At 44.0% G+C, this 19,963-nt stretch overlaps 1 protein-coding gene across 1 annotated transcript in view; it reads right to left on the bottom strand.

Annotated features, from left to right (window-relative positions):
• Positions 1-11,294: 11,294 nt before the first annotated feature.
• Positions 11,295-19,963, bottom strand: part of FAM171A1 (family with sequence similarity 171 member A1) — a 117,510-nt gene continuing 108,841 nt past the window's right edge. The window contains exons 6-8 of the mRNA XM_080917753.1: positions 18,810-18,926; positions 15,719-15,833; positions 11,295-14,249 (exon numbers count right to left, since the gene is read on the bottom strand). Of these exons, the coding sequence (XP_080773879.1) occupies positions 12,554-14,249; positions 15,719-15,833; positions 18,810-18,926 (1,928 nt within the window). The 3' untranslated portion in view covers positions 11,295-12,553. The remainder of the gene's footprint in view (positions 14,250-15,718; positions 15,834-18,809; positions 18,927-19,963) is intronic.

Raw genomic sequence — 19,963 nt, 5'->3', positions numbered from 1 at the left:
AAAGCTGGAAGTCACTACTTAAGCTATATGTAGCCAAGTGACTGGTTGGTGGACAAGGCTGGTTGTTTTCATTATTTCTAATGTCCATGTGTGTTGTATGTGTATGTTTTCCAATCATAAGACTTCCTGGAGATTCAGAATTGATTCGGTTAGCCCAATAAAATTGGACTTTAAAATGACAGCTTGCAGAGCTGGGGCTGTGCTCTCCACTTGGGCTCTGTCCTTTCAAACAGTCTCCCACAAGCGTTTGAGATGCTAGGCATGTTCTGGGCTCAGTCTGATTCCTCCGATGTACTAGGGACCGGACACAAACCGTAACCTCTTGGGCTTTATTTAATAACACGGTTTTTGAGAATGAAGAGATCAAGCGTTAACCACCAGCAACAGCAGCACCATGTTATATTACTTCCATCGACACAAGAAGTAACGAGTCCATAACCATAGTTTGCAGGACAGTGGTCCTCAAACTATGGGTCACAACTTCTATGGCAAACATCTATCCTCAAGATTATTCACATCATGATTCACAGCAGTAGTAGAAATTAGTTAGGAAGTAGCAATGAAACAATGTTATGGTTTGGGGCCATCACAACATGAAGAACTATATTAAAGGTTGAGAATCAGTGTTCTGTAGGAAAACTGATGCCCATAGAACAATATTTTGTAGCTGCTCACCATGATATCCTTGGATATTTATTTCTTCATGAAATAATCACAATAATTATTCAAGGGAACTAGATGCCCTCTGGGCTGAAGATGAAGCATGGCTGGAGAGTGTTCATCTAGCACGCACAAGGCTGTAAGTTTCCTCTCTGGCAATGAAAAGAAACCTCAGGGCTGGAGAGATGGCTCAGTGGTTAAGAGCACTGACTGCTCTTCCAAAGGACCTGAGTTCAAATCCCAGCAACCACATGGTGGCTCACAACCATCTGTAATGGGATCTGATGCCCTCTTCTAGTGCATCTAAAGACAGCTACAGTGTGCTTATATATAATAAATAAATAAATCTTAAAAATGAGAAAGACTCTCAAATCAAGCATAATAGTCCTGCCAAACAAAAGCCCCAAACAAAGATCTCAAGGCTCTAACCCAGAATCACCTCTTACCCGTGGTACCCCTTCTGAAGCTCTATTTCCAGCTTGCTTTCTCTCTTCAGCATAGAAAAAAAAAAAAGACAAAATTCTTCTTGAAAAAGACCTTCTAGTTTTCTCTCACTTTGTCTCTCACAGTGGGAAGAACGTAGCTGGTTTCTGGTGCACGTTAAGCCAATTGGTTTTTCCAAGTCGCAATTCCACGTCAGACACCACCGTTCCTCTGTGGTGTGTCTACTGTGACCCAGCATGCAAATTCCACCACTAGCCATTTTATCTTATTGTAGCTTGTTTTCCTGCCTTCAGGGACTCACACCATAGAGCTCTAAAATGTATCAGTGGGGAGTAAATGTCAAGCTGAGTCTCTTGGGATCACTTAGGACATCAGCAAACCATTTCTGTGCTTCTGGAAGGTATTTATAATTACGTTACATTATGTGTCAAGAATGTTAGCATTCTGAGAAACAGTAGAGAGAGAGGGGGGGGGGAAGAGGGAGAGAGAGAAGAGAAGGTGAGGGGAGGGAATTAGGGAGGGATACAGAGGGAGAGAGATTGGAGAAAGAGAACCATATACATTGAAGATATGATAATACAATATGCAATATACAATATACAATATACAAGTTCCTTTCCCTGCTTGGACTCCCACAGAGCCCACTTTTAAAAAATAGTATTAAGAACTGTCCACATCTCTGGAGTTTATCTCTGGGAGGCTTGGTGGGCTAGGGAGAATCTCTGTGAGTGAGGCATCTGAGTCTCTACTCAGATGCTAGTCAGTGTAATTTGGGTAATAAATGGTAGGTCAGTGTGTCTGGATATAAAAGTAAAGAACATCACCTGCCAGAGCCATAAGCACCATCCCTGTGAGAGCCCAAGCAAGGTTGTCTTAGTTAGGGTTTTACCTCTGTGAACAGACACCATGACCAATGCAAGTCTTACTTATAAAGGGCTGCTTACAGGTTCAGAGGTTCATTCCATTATCATCAAGGTGAGAGCATGGCAGCATCCAGATAGGCATGGTGCAGGAGGAGCTGAGAGTTCTATATCTTCATCTGAAGGCTGCTAGGAGAATACTGGCTTCCAGGCAGCTAGGATGAGAGTCTTAAAGCCCATACTCATAGTGACACACCTACTCCAACAAGGCTATACCTTCTAATAGTGCTACTCCTTGGGCCAGGCATATACAAATCATCACAGAGGTGAAGGTTGACAAGCAATGGTTCTCATTTTACTTCTTGATTGTATCTAAGGCCTCTCTATAGAAATGGAACCAATAGGGTGTGTGTGTGTGTGTGTGTGTGTGTGTGTGTATGTATCTGTATGCATATGTAATTATGTATGTTATACATAATTGCATATTATATATTAATAAGCTAAGTATACATGTAGGTTTTGTATCTCTAGTATTTGTAATCTAGAAACCCAGGAATGATGGTCATATAACTAACTCAGTTTCAACTTAAAGAAATGACATCTAAGAGAATGGATGATAAGTTCCCATCCAATGGTGGGACAAGATGAGAGGAAATTACCAACCCAAGCAGTGGAACAGAAGAGAGGAGCAGGAAATCCTCTTTCCTTTTTCCTTTGTACTGTTCAGATCCTTGGTGGATTGGATGATGCCCACCACAATGGGCAGGGGCATATCCTCTCTTCTGCCCTGCTGATCTTGTCCCCAAACACCCTCATAGATATGCTTAACCAGGTAGTGTGGGCATCCATCCAATCAAACACACATGAAATTATCTCTACACTAGCATTCTAGGCCTCCCCAGTGACCTTAACAATGAAGTCCTGTCCTATCACAAGGTAGTTAGCACACTCCAAACTTAGACTTTGTAAAGGTTTCCTTTGTTTTCACTTCTGTGTATGCATGTGTGTCTGTATATGTGGACACTAGAAGACAGTGTTGGATGCCTGGAAGCTGGAGTTACTGTCGGTTGTGAGTGGCCCAACATGGATGTCATGGGTACTGGGAATGGGACTCTTGTCCTCCCAGAGCTGCAAGCCAACCCCCACTCCCTGACTGAGCCTTTCTCTAGCCCCTGTAAGCCCTTTTGAAATATTTACAGCAGATTTTCTCTTTCTGACCATTTGCATTCTGTGGTTTTAGTAACCCCATGTTTAACCACAGTCAGACATATTAGAAGGAAAATTGTAGAAACAAGTGTCTTGGAAGCTGTAGATTATAACTTTTCCAGAATTGTGCAATGACATTACACCCCACACTCTTTCCTGCTCAGGATATGAAACATTCCTATACCCACCGTATTCAAACTGTATGTGTTGCTCACCTATTAGTTACTTACGAACTGTCTTCTTTTAAAGATTGAATACATGTGGTTCAGGATAGACTTCGATTTTTTTTTTTTTACTGTCAGCGATTACTATCAATTTCCTACTATGTGTAATTCGTAAATCAAGATTTGTCATAGCTATGCATGATCCACATGGAAGGAAACGTTTCATAAATAGAACTCAATGCTGTCTGTGTGTTCAGGCAGTTTCTGGGAGTCTTAGTATGTATTCCCATGGGTGTGTGGACATGTTATTCATCTAGGGAAGCCACAACTTCACTGATTCACTTGCTGAACTTCAAATAGCTGGTAAAATACTACTTCTGCAACTGAAGATTGTAGAAACTGCATGACTAGGAAGACATCCTCATTTTTTAAAAATACCATTTTCTCAAACAAGAACATGAAGCTTTGGATACAACAGAATAAAGTCCTCATGACTCTCAGCAGGAAGATGACATAATTATGGGACACAGAGTAAGAGGAACATACCTGATACTTGTGCATTATATATTACATATATTATCATATATATTATATACATTACAAGGGAGCTTTACACTCACTGGTATATGAGAATTTAGCTCACCAGAGATCTGAGGAGAGCAAATATCTTCTACTTTCTGATGAATAGACATTCTCCATCATCTTTCTGCTCAGCAGAGGAAGGATGGAAGCCAGATCTTTTGACTCCAAGCCCAGAGTTCTCTCTACCATCCTGGACATTGCCTAATCAGTACAGCTTGTAATGCTGGAGATTAGTTGCTTTATGTAGACTATGTCCGTGGCAGAGAATATGAAAGAACAAGAGACGGGTAGGTAACCTGCAAAGATGGCTGCACATTGGACGAGGTGTCAGGAGACGGGACCCGGTCCTCACACTGCCACAGGAGAGTATCATGGACCTTCCATGTTCCAAATAAATAGGCTCGTCAACTCCTGTTTATCTTGTCTGTGTGCAAATGTCTTGCAGAGATGGTCAAGCACTTTGTAGGCACCAGAACACCCAATAAGTCACAATCACTGTGAAGGACAGAAGACATTTGGCTAGGTATTGTGTGTGTTTATGTTTATAAGTTGAAAATTAGTTACAAGGAGTCAGGGGACAAGGTTTGAAACGTCTCACCTAAGATACTCAGCTGGATGTGTTGCCATGTGTTTGACAATTGATCTTCTCCTCTACCATTTACCTCATTCTTCTATTCTATGGACCATAACAACCTACATGTCCATTCCAACATTTTCCCACAATGTCAAAGCTTCTTATTAAAGTCCCAAAAGCATGGAGCTAGAGATTATGGCTCACTTGATAAAGGAGACTAATGCATCAACCTGAGGACTGATTTGGGATTCTTAACATACATACAGAGGAATGCCTCTAATCCCAGGGCTGGGAGACAGAGACAGGCAGATCCCTGGAGATCATTGGCCAGCCAGTCTAGCTAAAGTCATGAGCTTCAGGTTTAGTGGGAGACATTGTCTCCAAAAAATACAGAAAGAGATAAAGGCAGCCGGTATTAACCTCTGGTTTCTGTACGCATGTGTGGGTACATGTACACATAAACATACTAACAAGTATATATAGTATATATATAGTGCACACACACACACACACACACACACACACCGAGAGAGGGAGAGAGAGATGATAGATAAATAGATAGACAGACAGACAGACAGACAGACAGACAGATGGATAGATAGATAGATAGAAATGCAAGAAATGGTGGATTTTGATCTCTAACCTCCAACCTACTACACTTATTTGCTTTTCTTTGTGTGGTAGTTGGTTGAATTGAGGGATCTGTAGGTGAAGGAAAGGATTCTGAGGTGTATAAAAAGAGGTTATAGCTTTACAAATGGTGAGAGACTCCTCTTGAATATGGATGGCACCATCCCATAGGCTGGGGCTCATTTTCTTTTGAACTGTGCTTTAAGTGTTCAGCATTTATTTGTTGAAAATTTAAATCCCAATCCAGGGGTTTTGCCCTGCCTTTGATCATTCAGTTCCCTGTTAATAGACACACAATAAACCTTAAACATTTATTTATTTGCAATAAACTTTAAACAGCACTGGAGCTGGGCAGATGTCTACCCTCTATGCTATTAGAATCTACTTTCCTATTGATAACTGAGTTATTACTGTTTCATCTGGACTGCTCTTAACTCCAAATGGCCAGCCCCAAGGCCACATTTTTACAGCTTAGCTAACTCATGCTGACTTTCTCTTCCTCCTCTACTCTCTTCTACTTCTTCTCAAACTCCAGGCCTGGGAATCCTAAACCCTGCCCATGTCTCTTTTGCCTAGCTACTGGCTGTCAGCATCTTTATTTACCAATCAGAAATAACTTGGGGGCAAGCTCACATAGTGTCACTTGGATACATGCAGAGTCCATGTCTTGGGGGCCAAACTTAGCATTAGAATGCACAGCAAGGCCAAACCTTAATATATATATTTGCTGATTTTTACTGAATGGGTCTTTGTCACTCAAGTGATGTTGTCTGTCACCTGCCATGATCTAAGGTACATTCTTTCATAATGTTCTCCTATATCCTGCAGCAGGACCTGCATCTAAGAAAGACACTAGTATGTCTTCAGTGCCCACTGCCCACTTTGGACTCCCGAGTTACTGCTAAATCCTGATGAGTAGCTTCACCTACATTTTCCCATTTCAAAGGCTTCTATCTTAAACTTCAGAAGGTAGAAAGAAAAAAAAAAGTGTGTGTGTGTGTGTGTGTGTGTGTGTGTGTGTGTGTGTGTGTGTGTGTGTAGACCAGAGGTCAACCACAGGCGGCATCATCCCGTAGGCACTGTTTAGCTTGCTTTTGTAAAATAAGGCTTCCTGTCCTGGAGCTTATTGATTAGGCTAGACTGACTGGCTAGCAAGACTCAGGGATCTGCATGTTTCGGCCTCTCCAGAACTAGGATCTCATGAGTGTGTTACCAGATCTGGCTTGTTACATAGGTTCTGGGGGTGGAACTCAGAGTCTCAAGATGTCACAGCAAGTTCTTTACTGACCTAAGTCAGCTCATTACCAATGTAAAACAGCTTAAGAAAATACATGTTTATGTGGGTAAAAAACTTCAGGGAAAAACCACAAAATGCCAGCAGGAGTCATCTCTGCAGAGTAGGTTTTGGTGACTGAATTATATAACCAAATATAACATATTTGGTGATTGAATTATATAGCCAAATAACTGAATATATAACCAAAGTATATACCCTTTAGATATTAGTAGGAAAAAACTTGGAAAAGTGAAATAGTTTGTAACTCACATTATTGTACAAACACTGATTTCTTGGTTTTATTTGTGTGTAGTATATGTGTAGTACATGTCCATGTGTGTATTTGTGAGATATGTGTGTCCGTCTCTGGAGACCAGAGGCCAATTCTGGTATCTTTTACTCTCACCACCTTATGTTTTTTACTTTATGTGTATAAGTATTTTGCCTACAAGGATGTATGAACACCACGTGCATACAATACCTTCTGGATACAGTAGCATCATTTGTGATTGTAGTACTCACAGTGGGCAGTGAGAGATGGGAGGCAGACACAGAAGAACTGCCCTAAAGCTTGCAGACCAGCTGGTGTGGAATGTGCATGTGGTAGCAGGAACAGGACAGATCTTCCTCCAATAAAGTAGAAGATAAAAACTGACTACTGGAATTCCCTTTGACCTCCATACATCTGCACAAGCACACATTACATATACATACACAGACTAAGTAAATAACTAAAAGTAACCCCCAAAAGGAAGAGGCCACATATGGGGGGAGGGATTCCTTGGTTCATTTATTGCTTTCTGTCCCCATCATTGAGTTAAGAGACTCTTAAAATTTCTCTGACTTTGCAGGTTAGCTGTCAGGCACTGGTAAGAGTTAATATTGCCAGTTGGCAGTTCAATCATATTAAAATAAACATCATTCATGCTTAAAACTCATTCTCCCCCTTTTCCCCTATGGTCAATTCTTACTGTCCACAGAATTTATATCCTGTGAAGTTCTACAGATAAGAATTAATACAAACCAGGGCTCCTGGGGGTATACGGGATAGGTCACTGCATGCCTCTGGTTAGAATTGTTTTGTGTGCTTCTGCTTAATAACACCTTATGTACTACCTATTGTGCCTTTCCCCTTTCTTTGGTTCTCTCTGTCATCTTTTTCTTGTTCTCTTCCTCCCTCCCTCCCTCCCTCCCTCCCTCCCTTCCTCCCTTTCTCCCTTCTTTCGAGGCAAGCTTCTTTGTAGGTTGTTAAACTTGACCTTGACCAGAAGATGACCATGAACTGCTCCTCTTGCATGCACTGCCTGAATGCTGGGATTAACTTCATGGACCAGCACGCTCAGTCTATTCAGTGCTGGAGAGGAGTCTAGGGCCCCATGTATGTTAGGCGAGCACAACCAGCTGAGCTACACCCCTGGCACTGACTTGTTAGCTTTGCTAGCAGTGTACTCCAGACCTGAGCAAAGCCTCTCTAGCACACGCACTGCTTCTGTAAGGCATAACACAGCCCTCGTGCTTGAGAGCTCTACATGGGACTTCAGCATTATGCTTGGATGCCATAGTGTAGCTGGGTGTGGTCCCAGTTATGAGTTAACCCAGCACTTACAAGGATGGATTAGGAAGCTTGCATATTCCAGGCAAGTCTGAGGCTACAGTGAGACCTTGTCTCAAAAAGTAGCAGAAAAATGCAGTGAAGGCTTGCAAGATGACACATGGGGTAAAGGTGCCTGCCACCAAGCCTCACAACCCAAATTTAATTCCCGGGACCCATATGTGTCCGAGACCAGCTCAGGCAAACAACATGGGTCCCCAGGGCCCAAGCGAGGATTGAAAGAAAAAGGAGACATGGTTAGTTAAAGTTGCAGCATGACTTCAGCCCGACTTGAGGCCTAAGCCACATGGCTGAAGCGAAGCTTGGTTTAATCTGCCCTCTTTTTAAATCATTTTAATTACATGCACAAAGGTAACATCAGTTCTCAGACTGGGATCAAGCGAGATAACCAATGATCCTGTAAACACCTTACTGGAGGTCAGGTGAAAAGGTCAGAGACAAAATGGGATACTGCTGTGCTTACTTCCTGAAATCCGCCCTGCCTTGAACTGCATTCCTAAGAATACTGCCTGGAGCATCAAATACGAATGTACTTCCCTATGCCACAACCTTAAAAACCGTGCCCGGAATGTCAGATGTAGATGTACTTCCTTATAGCCTTATCCCAGGGGCTCTGCCTAGAGCTACAGATGCCAATGTGCTTAATACTAGCCCTAACAGGACATAGCACAGAAGCCAGATTCCTGCCTACGATCAGCTTCAAGGTGTCCCGGGATAATATTAATATTAATATTACCCTGCCATCAACTGTCCGGAGGTACCAAAAATGCTCTCCACACATATGGTGGAAGAAGACAAATCTATTGACTCCTGTAAGTTGCCTTTTGATATCCATGGCATACTGTGGTATACACACTCCACCTGATAAACAAATGCAATACAAAATTTAAAACGTCGGAGTAGGCAGATTTGCAAATCTCTGATCTTTGAACAATGTGGATTCACCACCTTGCTATTAACTGTGCTTCACGGTGGGCTTAGTGGGCAAATGGTGTAACTGAGACAAGCATCCAGTCCAAACTCGTGGGCACTGGGGCATCACACTAGCTGCCTGCAATCGGCCACAGCGGAAGTCTTGTACCACAGGAACAGACAAAGACCACCAGCAGAGGCTTGATCTGTTCATTAAGAGCAAAGGAGAATATGCTGGTTTGTTTTTCCGGAGTGATCTGACAGCGGTGTTATGACTGGCTACATTATGTCAGCTCTAAAGAGTCGAGGGCATATTCATCCAGAGTTCTGACTGGTTCAGCAAAGATGCCACTCCATGGTTGTGACTAAGAGATGCGCTGACATTCGTCATCCTAATCATTAATTCAAGGAGGGACTACATGTCAATCACCAGCAAAGGCAGAGCAGAGTCAGCTGTCCAAGAGTATCAACAGAGCGCTCTGTATTTTATTATCAAGAGCATCTGTAGCTTAACTTCCTCCCTAGAGAGCTGAATCTATTAGCAACACAACTTCTCTCTGCTGAGCAACTTTTATTTTGTCACCAAGCCCCCATTTAGTTCATTAGGTGTAAAACAAAGAAAAAAAAAAAAGCTATGTACTCTTCCCCCAAACTTCAAACCAACCTCAATATTGCCACAGCACTATCGTTTCCAAGGAAACAACGTGGACCACATCAGCCGCCTTCTGCTTCCCACCTTACCTGGAAGAGAGAACCAGGGCTGCTCCCCACTTTCCCACAGCCCACCCAGGGGGAGAGAGAGAGAGAGAGAGAGAGAGAGAGAGAGAGAGAGAGAGAGGGGGGGGGGGTGGGGGGCGAGGGGTGGGGGAGGGACTGGGTTGGCCCTGCTATTCTCCAGGGACATGAGAACTGACCACTAGGTGGCAGGAGCAACGTGCCTTTCACGGCTTTGGTTGTCTGACATTGATGTGAAGTAAGGAGGCACATTTGACTATCGGGAAGGTAAATGCACTGCTTAAAGACTGCAGCTGTGGTACTTTGTTTAGGGGATTTCAGTGTCGCCATCAGTGCTTGCTTTCTGAGGGAAGAAAAATGTCTGGACCTCACTGTGGACAACTCTTATAGGAAATGAAGGTCTCTTTGGCAGAAGCAGTTATCTTCTGGCTGTGACAACTGCTGCTCAGTGCTTGTCACCATTGGATTACACTGTGCAAGACCTTCCTGTCGGATCTCTGGAACCAGAGTAAATACTTAGCATGTTATATGTTTTCTACAGGTTACATGGAAGGGTCTTCTGGACACCGACCACCATGTCATTCCATTGACAGGAAGTACAGACACCGCTGGTAAGGTCTGGGAACCGGCTGCAACAGGAAGACCTCCCAGCTTTCTCCACCCCCCCACGGCTGCCAGGTCTTGGGTGTTCCTGAAGAGGCAACACTGTCCTCCTGTGGGATCAACAAAGGAGTCCTTGGAGCTGCAGGAAAGTCAGCAAGGACTCACCTGCCACCTATGGGTGACAGTGTTTCCTACACAAGTTAAACCACTGTCTCAACCATTTTCTCCTTTTAAAGTAAAATACTAAAAAGAATCCTCATCTGAGAATTCAGAGGATAAAAATCAGCGCCATTAATTTTATACTCACGTGGGAATCGCACGTGAAGATTTGGTATGGGAGCTGTTGACAGCAAACGTAGCTGCTGAGATTTATTCCCACCAATGTTTCTCACATACTGACTTCATTTCCAGTAACTTCTCTGGGACAGGGCTAGCCTTAAACTCCTATGTATCTGAGGCTGCCCCTACCTGTGCCATGCCGTGTGCTGGTATTACAGGCGTGCATTAACCCACTTGCTTAAATGTGGTAACTGGGGACAAACCATGTGCCATGTAAACACTTCACCACCTGAGCCACATCCTCAGCCCTCCATTAATAATTCTGATGAACCAGGTCATATAGCTGGACTGGCTCTGGCTATCTGACAAACCCTTCCTGAAACTGCTGCAAGACAAACTGATCTCCAGCATAAGAAACAACAACAACGAAAACAAAGAAACAAAACCAGTGGTTTTCTCATAAATGTAGAAACCTCTCCTTAAATAAAACACTACCAGTTAACATGTGTTCTTAAGTGAGACTAAAGACAACAGTGGATTTTTTTCTTTTAATCCTGGCACTAATTCCTCGTGTTTACGCATTCTCAACTCTCCAACATTGAAGTCTCTCTTCAATGCTAAAGTCAAAGAACAGGAACATCTTACTGACAGTTTCCCAAGAGACAAAGGCTTAGAATAAATCAGAATGAACACATATATATTTTTTTCTTCTTCCAAGTTTATTCTGAGTTTTCATTTTTGGACAACCAAGCAGCTCTTAAAGGAAAATGCACAGAAGAGTCACTCCGGCACTTTGGACAGTACATGAGTGGTTTTTAATAGTCACATTCCATCCCCTTGCTCAGCCCACACTCTCACGTTTGGTGAGCAAGAAGGGCACACAGGATTCCAGAGTTAATACATAACCCTATATACAAACAGCCAGTGGAACCATTATGGGGACTAGCGACCAGAGGATGGAACAGGAAAGGGCATCTCTACAGCGCCCTCTAGTGTATCTCAGCTAAACACCCACGTTACACATAACTAGAGCGTATACTGTGTTGAAATGAGGATGCTCAATACGAACGGCACTTGGCAGCATGCAGTTCAAAGAACAGGGTATCGTTTAGTAACTTTATATAAAATCCAGGCAGTTCAATTGAAAGGGTTACGAAAAAACATGAAACCGAGGGACTGTCTGTTGTCACTGTAAAAAAGGCACTTGGAGTTAATGGGACCAGAATGGAAGGACTCTTGGCTGATAAAAACATCAGTACAGTTTCATTAGAGGACTTAGAAGTGTTAAGAGCCGGCACCCGGGTTCTGAGTTCCTGAAGGGAGACACTGAAACCAACACAGAGAAGTAGAATAGATAGAAACAAGGAAAGAAAGATTTTACAACTGAAACGGAATCATAATTAAAAGAAAGAACTCCCACCATGGGGCTGGGAGGAGGAAGGAGAGAGAGAGAGAGAGAGAGAGAGAGAGAGAGAGAGAGAGAGAGAGAGAGAGAGAGAGAGAGAGCAAGCTAACTGAAGCAAAGCATAAGCAAAGTAACAAAGCAGCAGCAATGCATAGCTTTCCTTTGAGATAACACCAACTTCCAGGAAGTACTCTCCGCCCACTCCCCAGTGAGAGCTTCACAGTAGAGTTATCACAATAGACCGGAGGAGGGATCAAACAATGCAAAGAGAGTTCCATCTGCTTCCAGAATCTGAGGGAGAACTGAGGTGATCCGGAGCACAGCAATCACACATGTGGTTTGTCAGCATCCCTACCGCGACAAGTCAGGTCGGTAGAATGACGGACGTCTCCCAGCCACCTTCCCGGAGGGGCAAGCATCTGTCAGTCACCCTTTGTTCTGCGTCATAACCGCAATTCCACGGCCACGTCAATGCAGTAAGCATTTACTTGCATGGTTTTCATTCCTCAGCTTCTCCGCACGTCCTCAGCTTCTCCGCACACAGGTATGCACTTTCATGAGAAAGGATATTTGGCAATTTTATAATCCACGTTTAGGGGCTCATCGACGGCTCATTTGATATTGAAGGCCATCAAGGGTCTTTCCTCTCGTTTTTGCCAGGGGCTTTTCTTATCTTCTCCTTGATCATCGTCATCATCGTCGTCATCATCTTCATCTTCGTCATTGGCGGATCTTCTCTGGTTGGGACTAGTTAATGGCTCCAGGGGGATGTCTGAAGTTCGTTTGGTTGCTTCCTCCTGCAGGCTGGGCAGCTGCCCCCCACTCCTCCGACCCGACCCTTCCAACAAGCATCGCAGAGCACTGTCCTCTGGGGTGCAGACCGCGGCTGCGCACTCGCTGCCGCTCTGGTCCATGTCCTCAAGGTATACGAGCTGTGTGTAGGCAGTGCTGTCGGGAACTCTGGGATCTTTTTGCTGGTGCTCCTGTAGAGGTGGGTGGCTCTGCTGGAGTGACAAAGGGTCTCCCCTTCCCTTCCGGGCAGATTTTGGTTCATTCATATCTACACCAGAGTCCAAACTGGCATCATTGCTTCCATTCCTTCCAGCTCTTTGGAGATCAATGTATGAATGTCTAACATGAGCATTGGACCTTCCATCTAGGGAGACAAACCACGCCCGAGGGTGTGGAAGTGGCTTCCCACCCCCAAGTTCCATCAGTGCCTTTTCGGTCAGGAGCTGCACCTCGCTGTTCATTTGAGCCAAAGCTGCATCATTCAGGGATGCTGGGATGGACAGTGACTCCGGCATGGGTGCACTCTGAGAGCTCCACTCCCGTGAACCCGCGTCCTGTAGGTGCTGCTGGGAGATCGCCTGGGAAGACAAGGGTTGGCCTTGGAGCTGAGAGGATGGGTGCGGGAAGATCCCCGCATGGGGGTTGGACAGCTCAGCTTGGAGCCTTCCTATTTCCAGCTGCTGGTCGGCGGGGACCACCAGAGGCTGGCTCACATACGAGTGGTCCCCTGGAAGTTTCATATAATGAGCCGGGATGACCAAGGCAGGCAAGACTTTCCTGTAAACGCTGTCATTGACCTGGTCCACGGAACTACAGCAGATCAACTGGCCTGGCCTCGGGAAGGAGGTAGGTCTCTCCAGGTGATCGACAGACCGTGACATCATACATTCAGTAGGTCTGCGGTCCAGCAGTTGCTCTTTCTCAGGGGATAAAGGTACATGGTACATGTGTTCCTGAATGGTGAGTTTGCTTCCTGCCGAAGTCAGGCCTTCTTGATCTTGCTTTTCAAATAAAGGCTGAGAGAGCACAGTGTTGTAACTACCTCTGTAGTCATCATTGCTGGGGGCCTCGTAGCCTTCTTTCTCCATAGATTTTCTTGCCTTTAAGGGAAAAATCTCCACAGACTTATGGTAGTCTTTCCCTAGCGTCCCACTTGGCGTTAAATTATCAAAAGATGTTTGGCTTTTATCCTCTTCTTTGTGGGACAGCAGCTCCTCCCGGGAGCTAAATTCTTGTGAGGTACTGTAGGACAGCTTCAGCATGGGTGTGTGCAGGTCCCCCTCCCCATTGGGAGACATCATTTCTAAATGCACCCCTCCCATCAATTCCTTCGTCCCTGGGACCTCTGGACGGCTATGGCTGGAGACAGACAGAGGCCCAGGATAATCTGATGCTCGACGAGAAAACAGCAAGTTGATGTGAGACATGGAGGTTGACTGATCCCTCTTGGAGCTCTCCAGAGCTGGGGGCAGCTGCAGCTTTCTGTGGTGCTGACGGGGTTTCAAGCACTTCCTCCTGCAACCAAGCAAGTGACATAAGGTAGAAGTGAGAGACTCATGGTGGCAACGCTTTGGGTAAAATTCTATCAATTTCCACCAGGAAAAAACACGCGGAAGAAGTCCCTTCACTCCACACCCACACTCTCAGTTTAACCCAGGGTAGAGAAATCTAGGGTTTGGAGGCTCAGAATTGAATAGAGAAGCCAAGTTATCTATCCAACAAGGAACACCCAGGAGTCAACGATACCCATTCTATGGTAACAGATTACATCGCTGAAATAAAAATAATTTTGCTTTGATCTTGAGAGTTTCATCTCTTAGTGACTGTTCAGGAACAGGAATGAATCACGTAACAACTGCCAACCTCTTTCCTTGCTTATGTGTGTTTCTCTGTAGGGTGCACATGTGCTTCTGTGTGTGTTTCTCTGTACGTGTGTTTGGTGTGTGTGTGTGTGTGTGTCTGTCTGTCTGTAGGCCAGAGATCAATGTTGGGTAATATTCCCCAAGCATCATCCACTTCATTATTTGAGACAGGCTCTTTCATTTAACCCAGAGATTGCCAAGTAGGCTAGGCTGCTGGTCGGTAAGCCCTAAAGACACTGTGTCTGCAGCTCCAGTGCTGGGATTATGGCATGGGCCACCACATCCTGTTTCTGTATGTGGCTTCTGAAGCACCAAGTCAGGTTCTCATGTTTGTACAGCAAGCTCTTTAGTAACCTAGCTATTTCCCAGGCCTTATTAAGCGTGTGTGTGTGTGTGTGTGTGTGTGTGTGTGTGTGTGTGTGTGTATACGTGTGTCTGTGTGTGTGTGCGTGTTGCATATGCACAGTGCAAACATGTAGGATGGAGGAGAATGTTCGATGTTCTTCCCATCACTGTCTGTCTAGGGTCTCTCTTGAACTTGGAGTGAGGCTGGCAGCCAATAAGCCTTCTTGTCTTGATCACCTGCATGGCTATACTCATCTTCTCACATGGGTGTTAGGGATCTGAGCAGAGGCCCTCATAGAAAGAGCTCTTCCTGAGGTATCTTCTGAGCATTTAAGGGCCTTTAACATTATCAGCAACTTTACATAACTTGTGGGCCACCATTTGCAACTTAGATTACGTGTTTGAGCTCTAGGTAATGTTTCATGAGTTAAACTAAAATGGTAAAAGAAAGAAGAAGAGGAAAAAGAGGAAGATAAGGAAGAAGAGGAAGAGAAAAGAGAAGGAGGAGAAGCAGAAGAAGCAGAAGAAGCAGAAGAAGAAGAAGAAGAATAAGAAGAAGAAGAAGAAGAAGCAGAAGAAGAAAAAGAAGAATAAGAAAAAGGAAGAAGAAGAAGAAGAAGAAGAAGAAGAAGAAGGAAAAAGAAGAAGAAGAAGAAGAAGAAGAAGAAGAAGAAGAAGAAGAAGAAGAAGAAGAAGAAGAAGAAGAAAAAGAAGAAGAAACTTCCGAATACCAATTCTACAGTAAACAAATACATCGCCCAAGTGGTTACACTTTACCTGCAATAATATAAAAGGAGGCACAGCAAAACCAAAAGAATGAAAGCCATTCCTCCTAAAATGGCCAAAAGAAACACCGTGTGATACGTGGTAATGTCCTGTGTCACAACGGGACCTAGAAGGTCAGAAAATCACATTTTAGAGGTTTGAATTCCTTTATATAAGAATAGGAATAATGAGTTGAGAATGTAATGACTTAAAACCCCCTTCCTGCCTTTGAGACGGAGTGGTGGCCTGCTGGTCAGAACCATGATGGCCACTCTGCACTCTAGGTATCACTCCTGTGTGTGACGGCAGCTAGCTTCAGCCCTGATGCTCAGGTATGCGATGATCTTATATCGAGGGGGTTCCCACCCCCTCCCCTTAGAGGAGAAGCGAGCTTCTCTCTGCAGCATGTCCAGAGCTCTAAATACACCATCTTTTAATAAAGGAAAATGAATGTATGATAAACCATCAAGTAGATTCTCATGTACGAGAGGAACCAAGTATCTGGGGGATTTTACAAGGTAAGGGAAAGTGATTATGATTTTATTTTCACTTTTCCCCCAGGACTTACTGTTGTACAGAATATCTTTTGCCTGAATGGATCACTTTAAATATATGATAGAAATTTACTGTGATTTTAAAATTTCAAGTCCGACCCAAATGCTTCTGTATTTAAAGAAATAGTCATTCATGTTATCTTTTTTGTTTGTTTATTTTTAACAAGGCAAACCCCCTGTGGCCACACACCTCTCCAGCACTAGATTTGCTAGAGATAATCAGAACAAATTAAACAATTCTTAATTTACAATGTAAAGAACACCAAGGGGTGGGTTTAGGTTTTCCTCTTAATGTCCAAGGGCAATGAGAATCAGCCTCATAATGTTACAAGTAATATAAATCTGGATCACGTGGTAACTCACAATAGATTGGTAACAAAACCTCTGTGTGACATTTATTCTTGTCCAGTTTCTTGCACTCTACGGGAGAAGGGACACAGTGGGTTTGTACTATTTATAAACAAATGGTTTGTACCCATTTGCTTTATTAAAAATTTGTTTTTGATGTTCAATGACAGTTTTTCCTTAGAACTATTTTGAAGAAGACAAATTTTATTCCCCCCCTTTCTCCCTTGTTCCCTTCTCTCTCCTTTCCTGGGGTTTCACTACGAGCCTTGGCTGGTCTGGTTGGCTTCGAGCCTCCAGCAACTCTTTTGCCCCGTTCCACCACAGCTTGGATGAGCCGTCACGTCTGCCTCAAACCTTTTAATGAGCTAAATGAATCCAAGGAAGATCACTGGGTTTTGGAATCGGTTTTGTTTCCTGAGTCCAGAAGAGAATGGAATTCTCTCTCAAATACAGTTCTCTGTAGGGTGGGAAAGTGGGCTGAGTGTGTACACGGATGTCTGTACACTGTCTTAACTGTTTACAGACATTGGATTTGATCCTCCACAGAGAAAGAAGAAGAGCAGAGCCGGGGTGAGGGCGGGGGGGGGGGGGGAGTTTAGTCCTGTAAAACCATTCTATAGGCCCATTAAGCACTTAGAATGTAATTATTTTAGCCTGAGTCAAAAGAAATCTTCATAAAACTTATGGCTTAAACTCTAGACTATGCTTAAGGAGAGAGTTAGGGAACAAAACTATGATCATTTTCCTCTTGGTTTGGGGCTCAGGGAAGCACAGCTTCACTGAAAAACGTCTTAATAAAAGAGATAGCGGGGAGATTACCGTGCGTGCATTCCCATGCTGCGCACCACTGGGCCATTCGCAGCTCCGAGCCTCTTCTCTCACTGTGTTAGAGCTCATGGGGGACCTATGTGGGGCAGCCCTTGCTTTCCTCTTTATAAATATTATATAAATTAAATATATTAAATAAATTTATATATAAATATAAATATTAATATATTAATATTAATAATACTCTGTTGCCTGGTGGAAAAATTGACAGCCACAGTTGTTTGAAATCTAAGAAAACTTCACTTTGATGGCTGGACTTTGTGGCGTTCACTCTGGTACCTAAGGCATTTTGTTTCTCTCTTTTTGTCTGCTTTTGTTTACTCCAAATTACGGAAGCAGGGTGTTTCTGTGCCAGAAACTCATGCGGGTGATGCTCTGAACAGTTACCTTCCAGGAAAGTGCAGGAGGGCGTCTGTTTTCTTAGATGGGAATGGAAGGTTTTTCCACACCCGTCTGGGAATGACTCCATCCCGTTAGTTACTCAGAAGGTCGGAGCACGAATTCTAGTGCTTCAACATCAATTCCACTGCTAAATATTTTGAGATTCCACTTGGAAATGCATCAATAATGACTTGGTCCAAAGCACCTTTTAATCATAGATGGTATCTGGCCTATCTCAATTATGTGACCCTCTAAAACAGCAAGTGCTTTAACGTGTGTTAAAAACACACACACACACAAATTCATGATGTATCCCTAGCATAAACATTGCTGAGGAAAGTGGATTTCCAAGGTGGGTAGTCCAAGCGGCATGGCTTTTAAAGGCAGCGATGGGAGGCATCACTAGAAAGAATTCTCACCAGAAGCATGCTATCCTGCAATACCACAGGTATCATGTAATACATATACATATACACACATGTATGCATATATTTATCATGTCCTAAACAGGAGTCAATCTACATATTCTAAGGGAAGATTACTCTTTTGAGCATTAAGCAGCTGGCTTTTAAAACTGGTCAGAAATGCTAAACCAAGCATTTTGCCTCAAGAAGCCCGCAGTGCTGTTTTTTTTTTTTTTTTTTTTTTCTGGGAGCTTGGCCCTCAAGCTTGCAGATACACCAGGCCACAGCTGGCTCAGGAATTAGGGAGGAGGTCCCAGCCTCCTCTGAACACTCCCATTTAAGAATTCCCAAAGGCAGCTGTCTGAGCAAAATGGAACTGGAGACAGGACCATTTCCATGCCTTCTGCCCGACTTTCGTGTGAAAGTTCCAGACACAACTCCCCACCCACAAAATGGCCTTTCTTTACCATTTGATGTTCTAAAAGAATACATCATCAACTGCCCATATAAGTTATATTTAAATGAATGCTGAGCTCAGACCCCCAAAGAAATCCACCCGCATTGCTACCCCTGTTGGCTCTGCCTTACCTGGGATGGGGGGAGACATGGCTGCCACCCAGTACCCCAGCTGGGGAGCAATGTACGTCCACGTGAGCTGGCTGCCTTCCTGATGCACCAGGCCCAGACCACTCTTCAGCCACGTTCCTGTGGGGGATTTGGAAAAGAACTTCAGGAGGGTACACAGGCGTCACAGGCATGGGTGTTTATAAAAACTGCTTTAAACCACATGCACAACTTGCTGGATAGCCAGCCAGCCACACTCCCACCTGCAGATTGCCTACACCTGCCTGTAAAAAGTCTGCGACTTTCCTTCAGGGAAAGGTGAACAGTCTCGGGTTTCTGTTGAGTTACCAATGAACTGCATTTCAGCCACTTTATTGCCCACCTCTCTTTCCAAACACAGAAAGTCTGAGCAGAAGGCACTGGAGTTCCAAAGAGTCAGAGCAACCACAGCAGAGTGCTAGGAGGTTGGTGGAGGTGGGAAAGGGAGCCTAGAGTTGTTCACAGTATTTACATTCAAGCAAGTAAGCGCATTTCTTATCCTACTGAAGACTCAATTATTTAGAAAAGATTTTATTTGCTTATCTATGTTTGCAGTACCAGGGATGCTAAGCAATTATTCTGCCCCTGAGCCACACCCTGAATCCAGCCTTATATTTAAAAATAGCAGTTCATCAGTGCGATCGCTGCATATTCTGGGTGAGTAAGTGCATGCCTGCATACACAGGGATGCTTCTGAGCCCTCCCTACACGTACAGTCAGGGACCACCTGAAACCGCCACATGGATGAGCCGGGCTGGATCAAGTGTGTCAAGTGGTTGACCTTATGTCTCACATTCCATAGTCACATATTGCTGAAGCAAAAGTAGTGGAGAAAAACAAAACAAAACAAAACAAACAAACAAACAAACAAAAAAAACCCAAAACACTTGGGCTGCTTCTAGGCAATATTAGTTGCTATGGCAACACTCAAATGCAGTGGGTGGAAAGGTGCTTCCCACCTCATACCCCCTTTCTTTTGCGTAGCAGCAGCACAAGGCAGGGAGGCAGGGGAAGTTGGGCAGAGCAAGTTGACGAGTTGCCTGCGAGATCACGGCTGTAGGTGATTTCAGTTCAAGCTGAAACAGAATGTAAGCTAAAAGGTTTCTTGATCAAGTGTGAGACCATGGGTGCCCAGTTTG

The sequence above is a fragment of the Micromys minutus genome (genome assembly GCF_963924665.1).
Source record: "Micromys minutus genome assembly, chromosome: 6".
Classification (NCBI taxonomy): domain Eukaryota; kingdom Metazoa; phylum Chordata; class Mammalia; order Rodentia; family Muridae; genus Micromys; species Micromys minutus.
The sequence above is the reverse complement of the archived record's forward strand: the minus strand, read 5'-3'. Positions and strand labels throughout refer to the sequence as shown.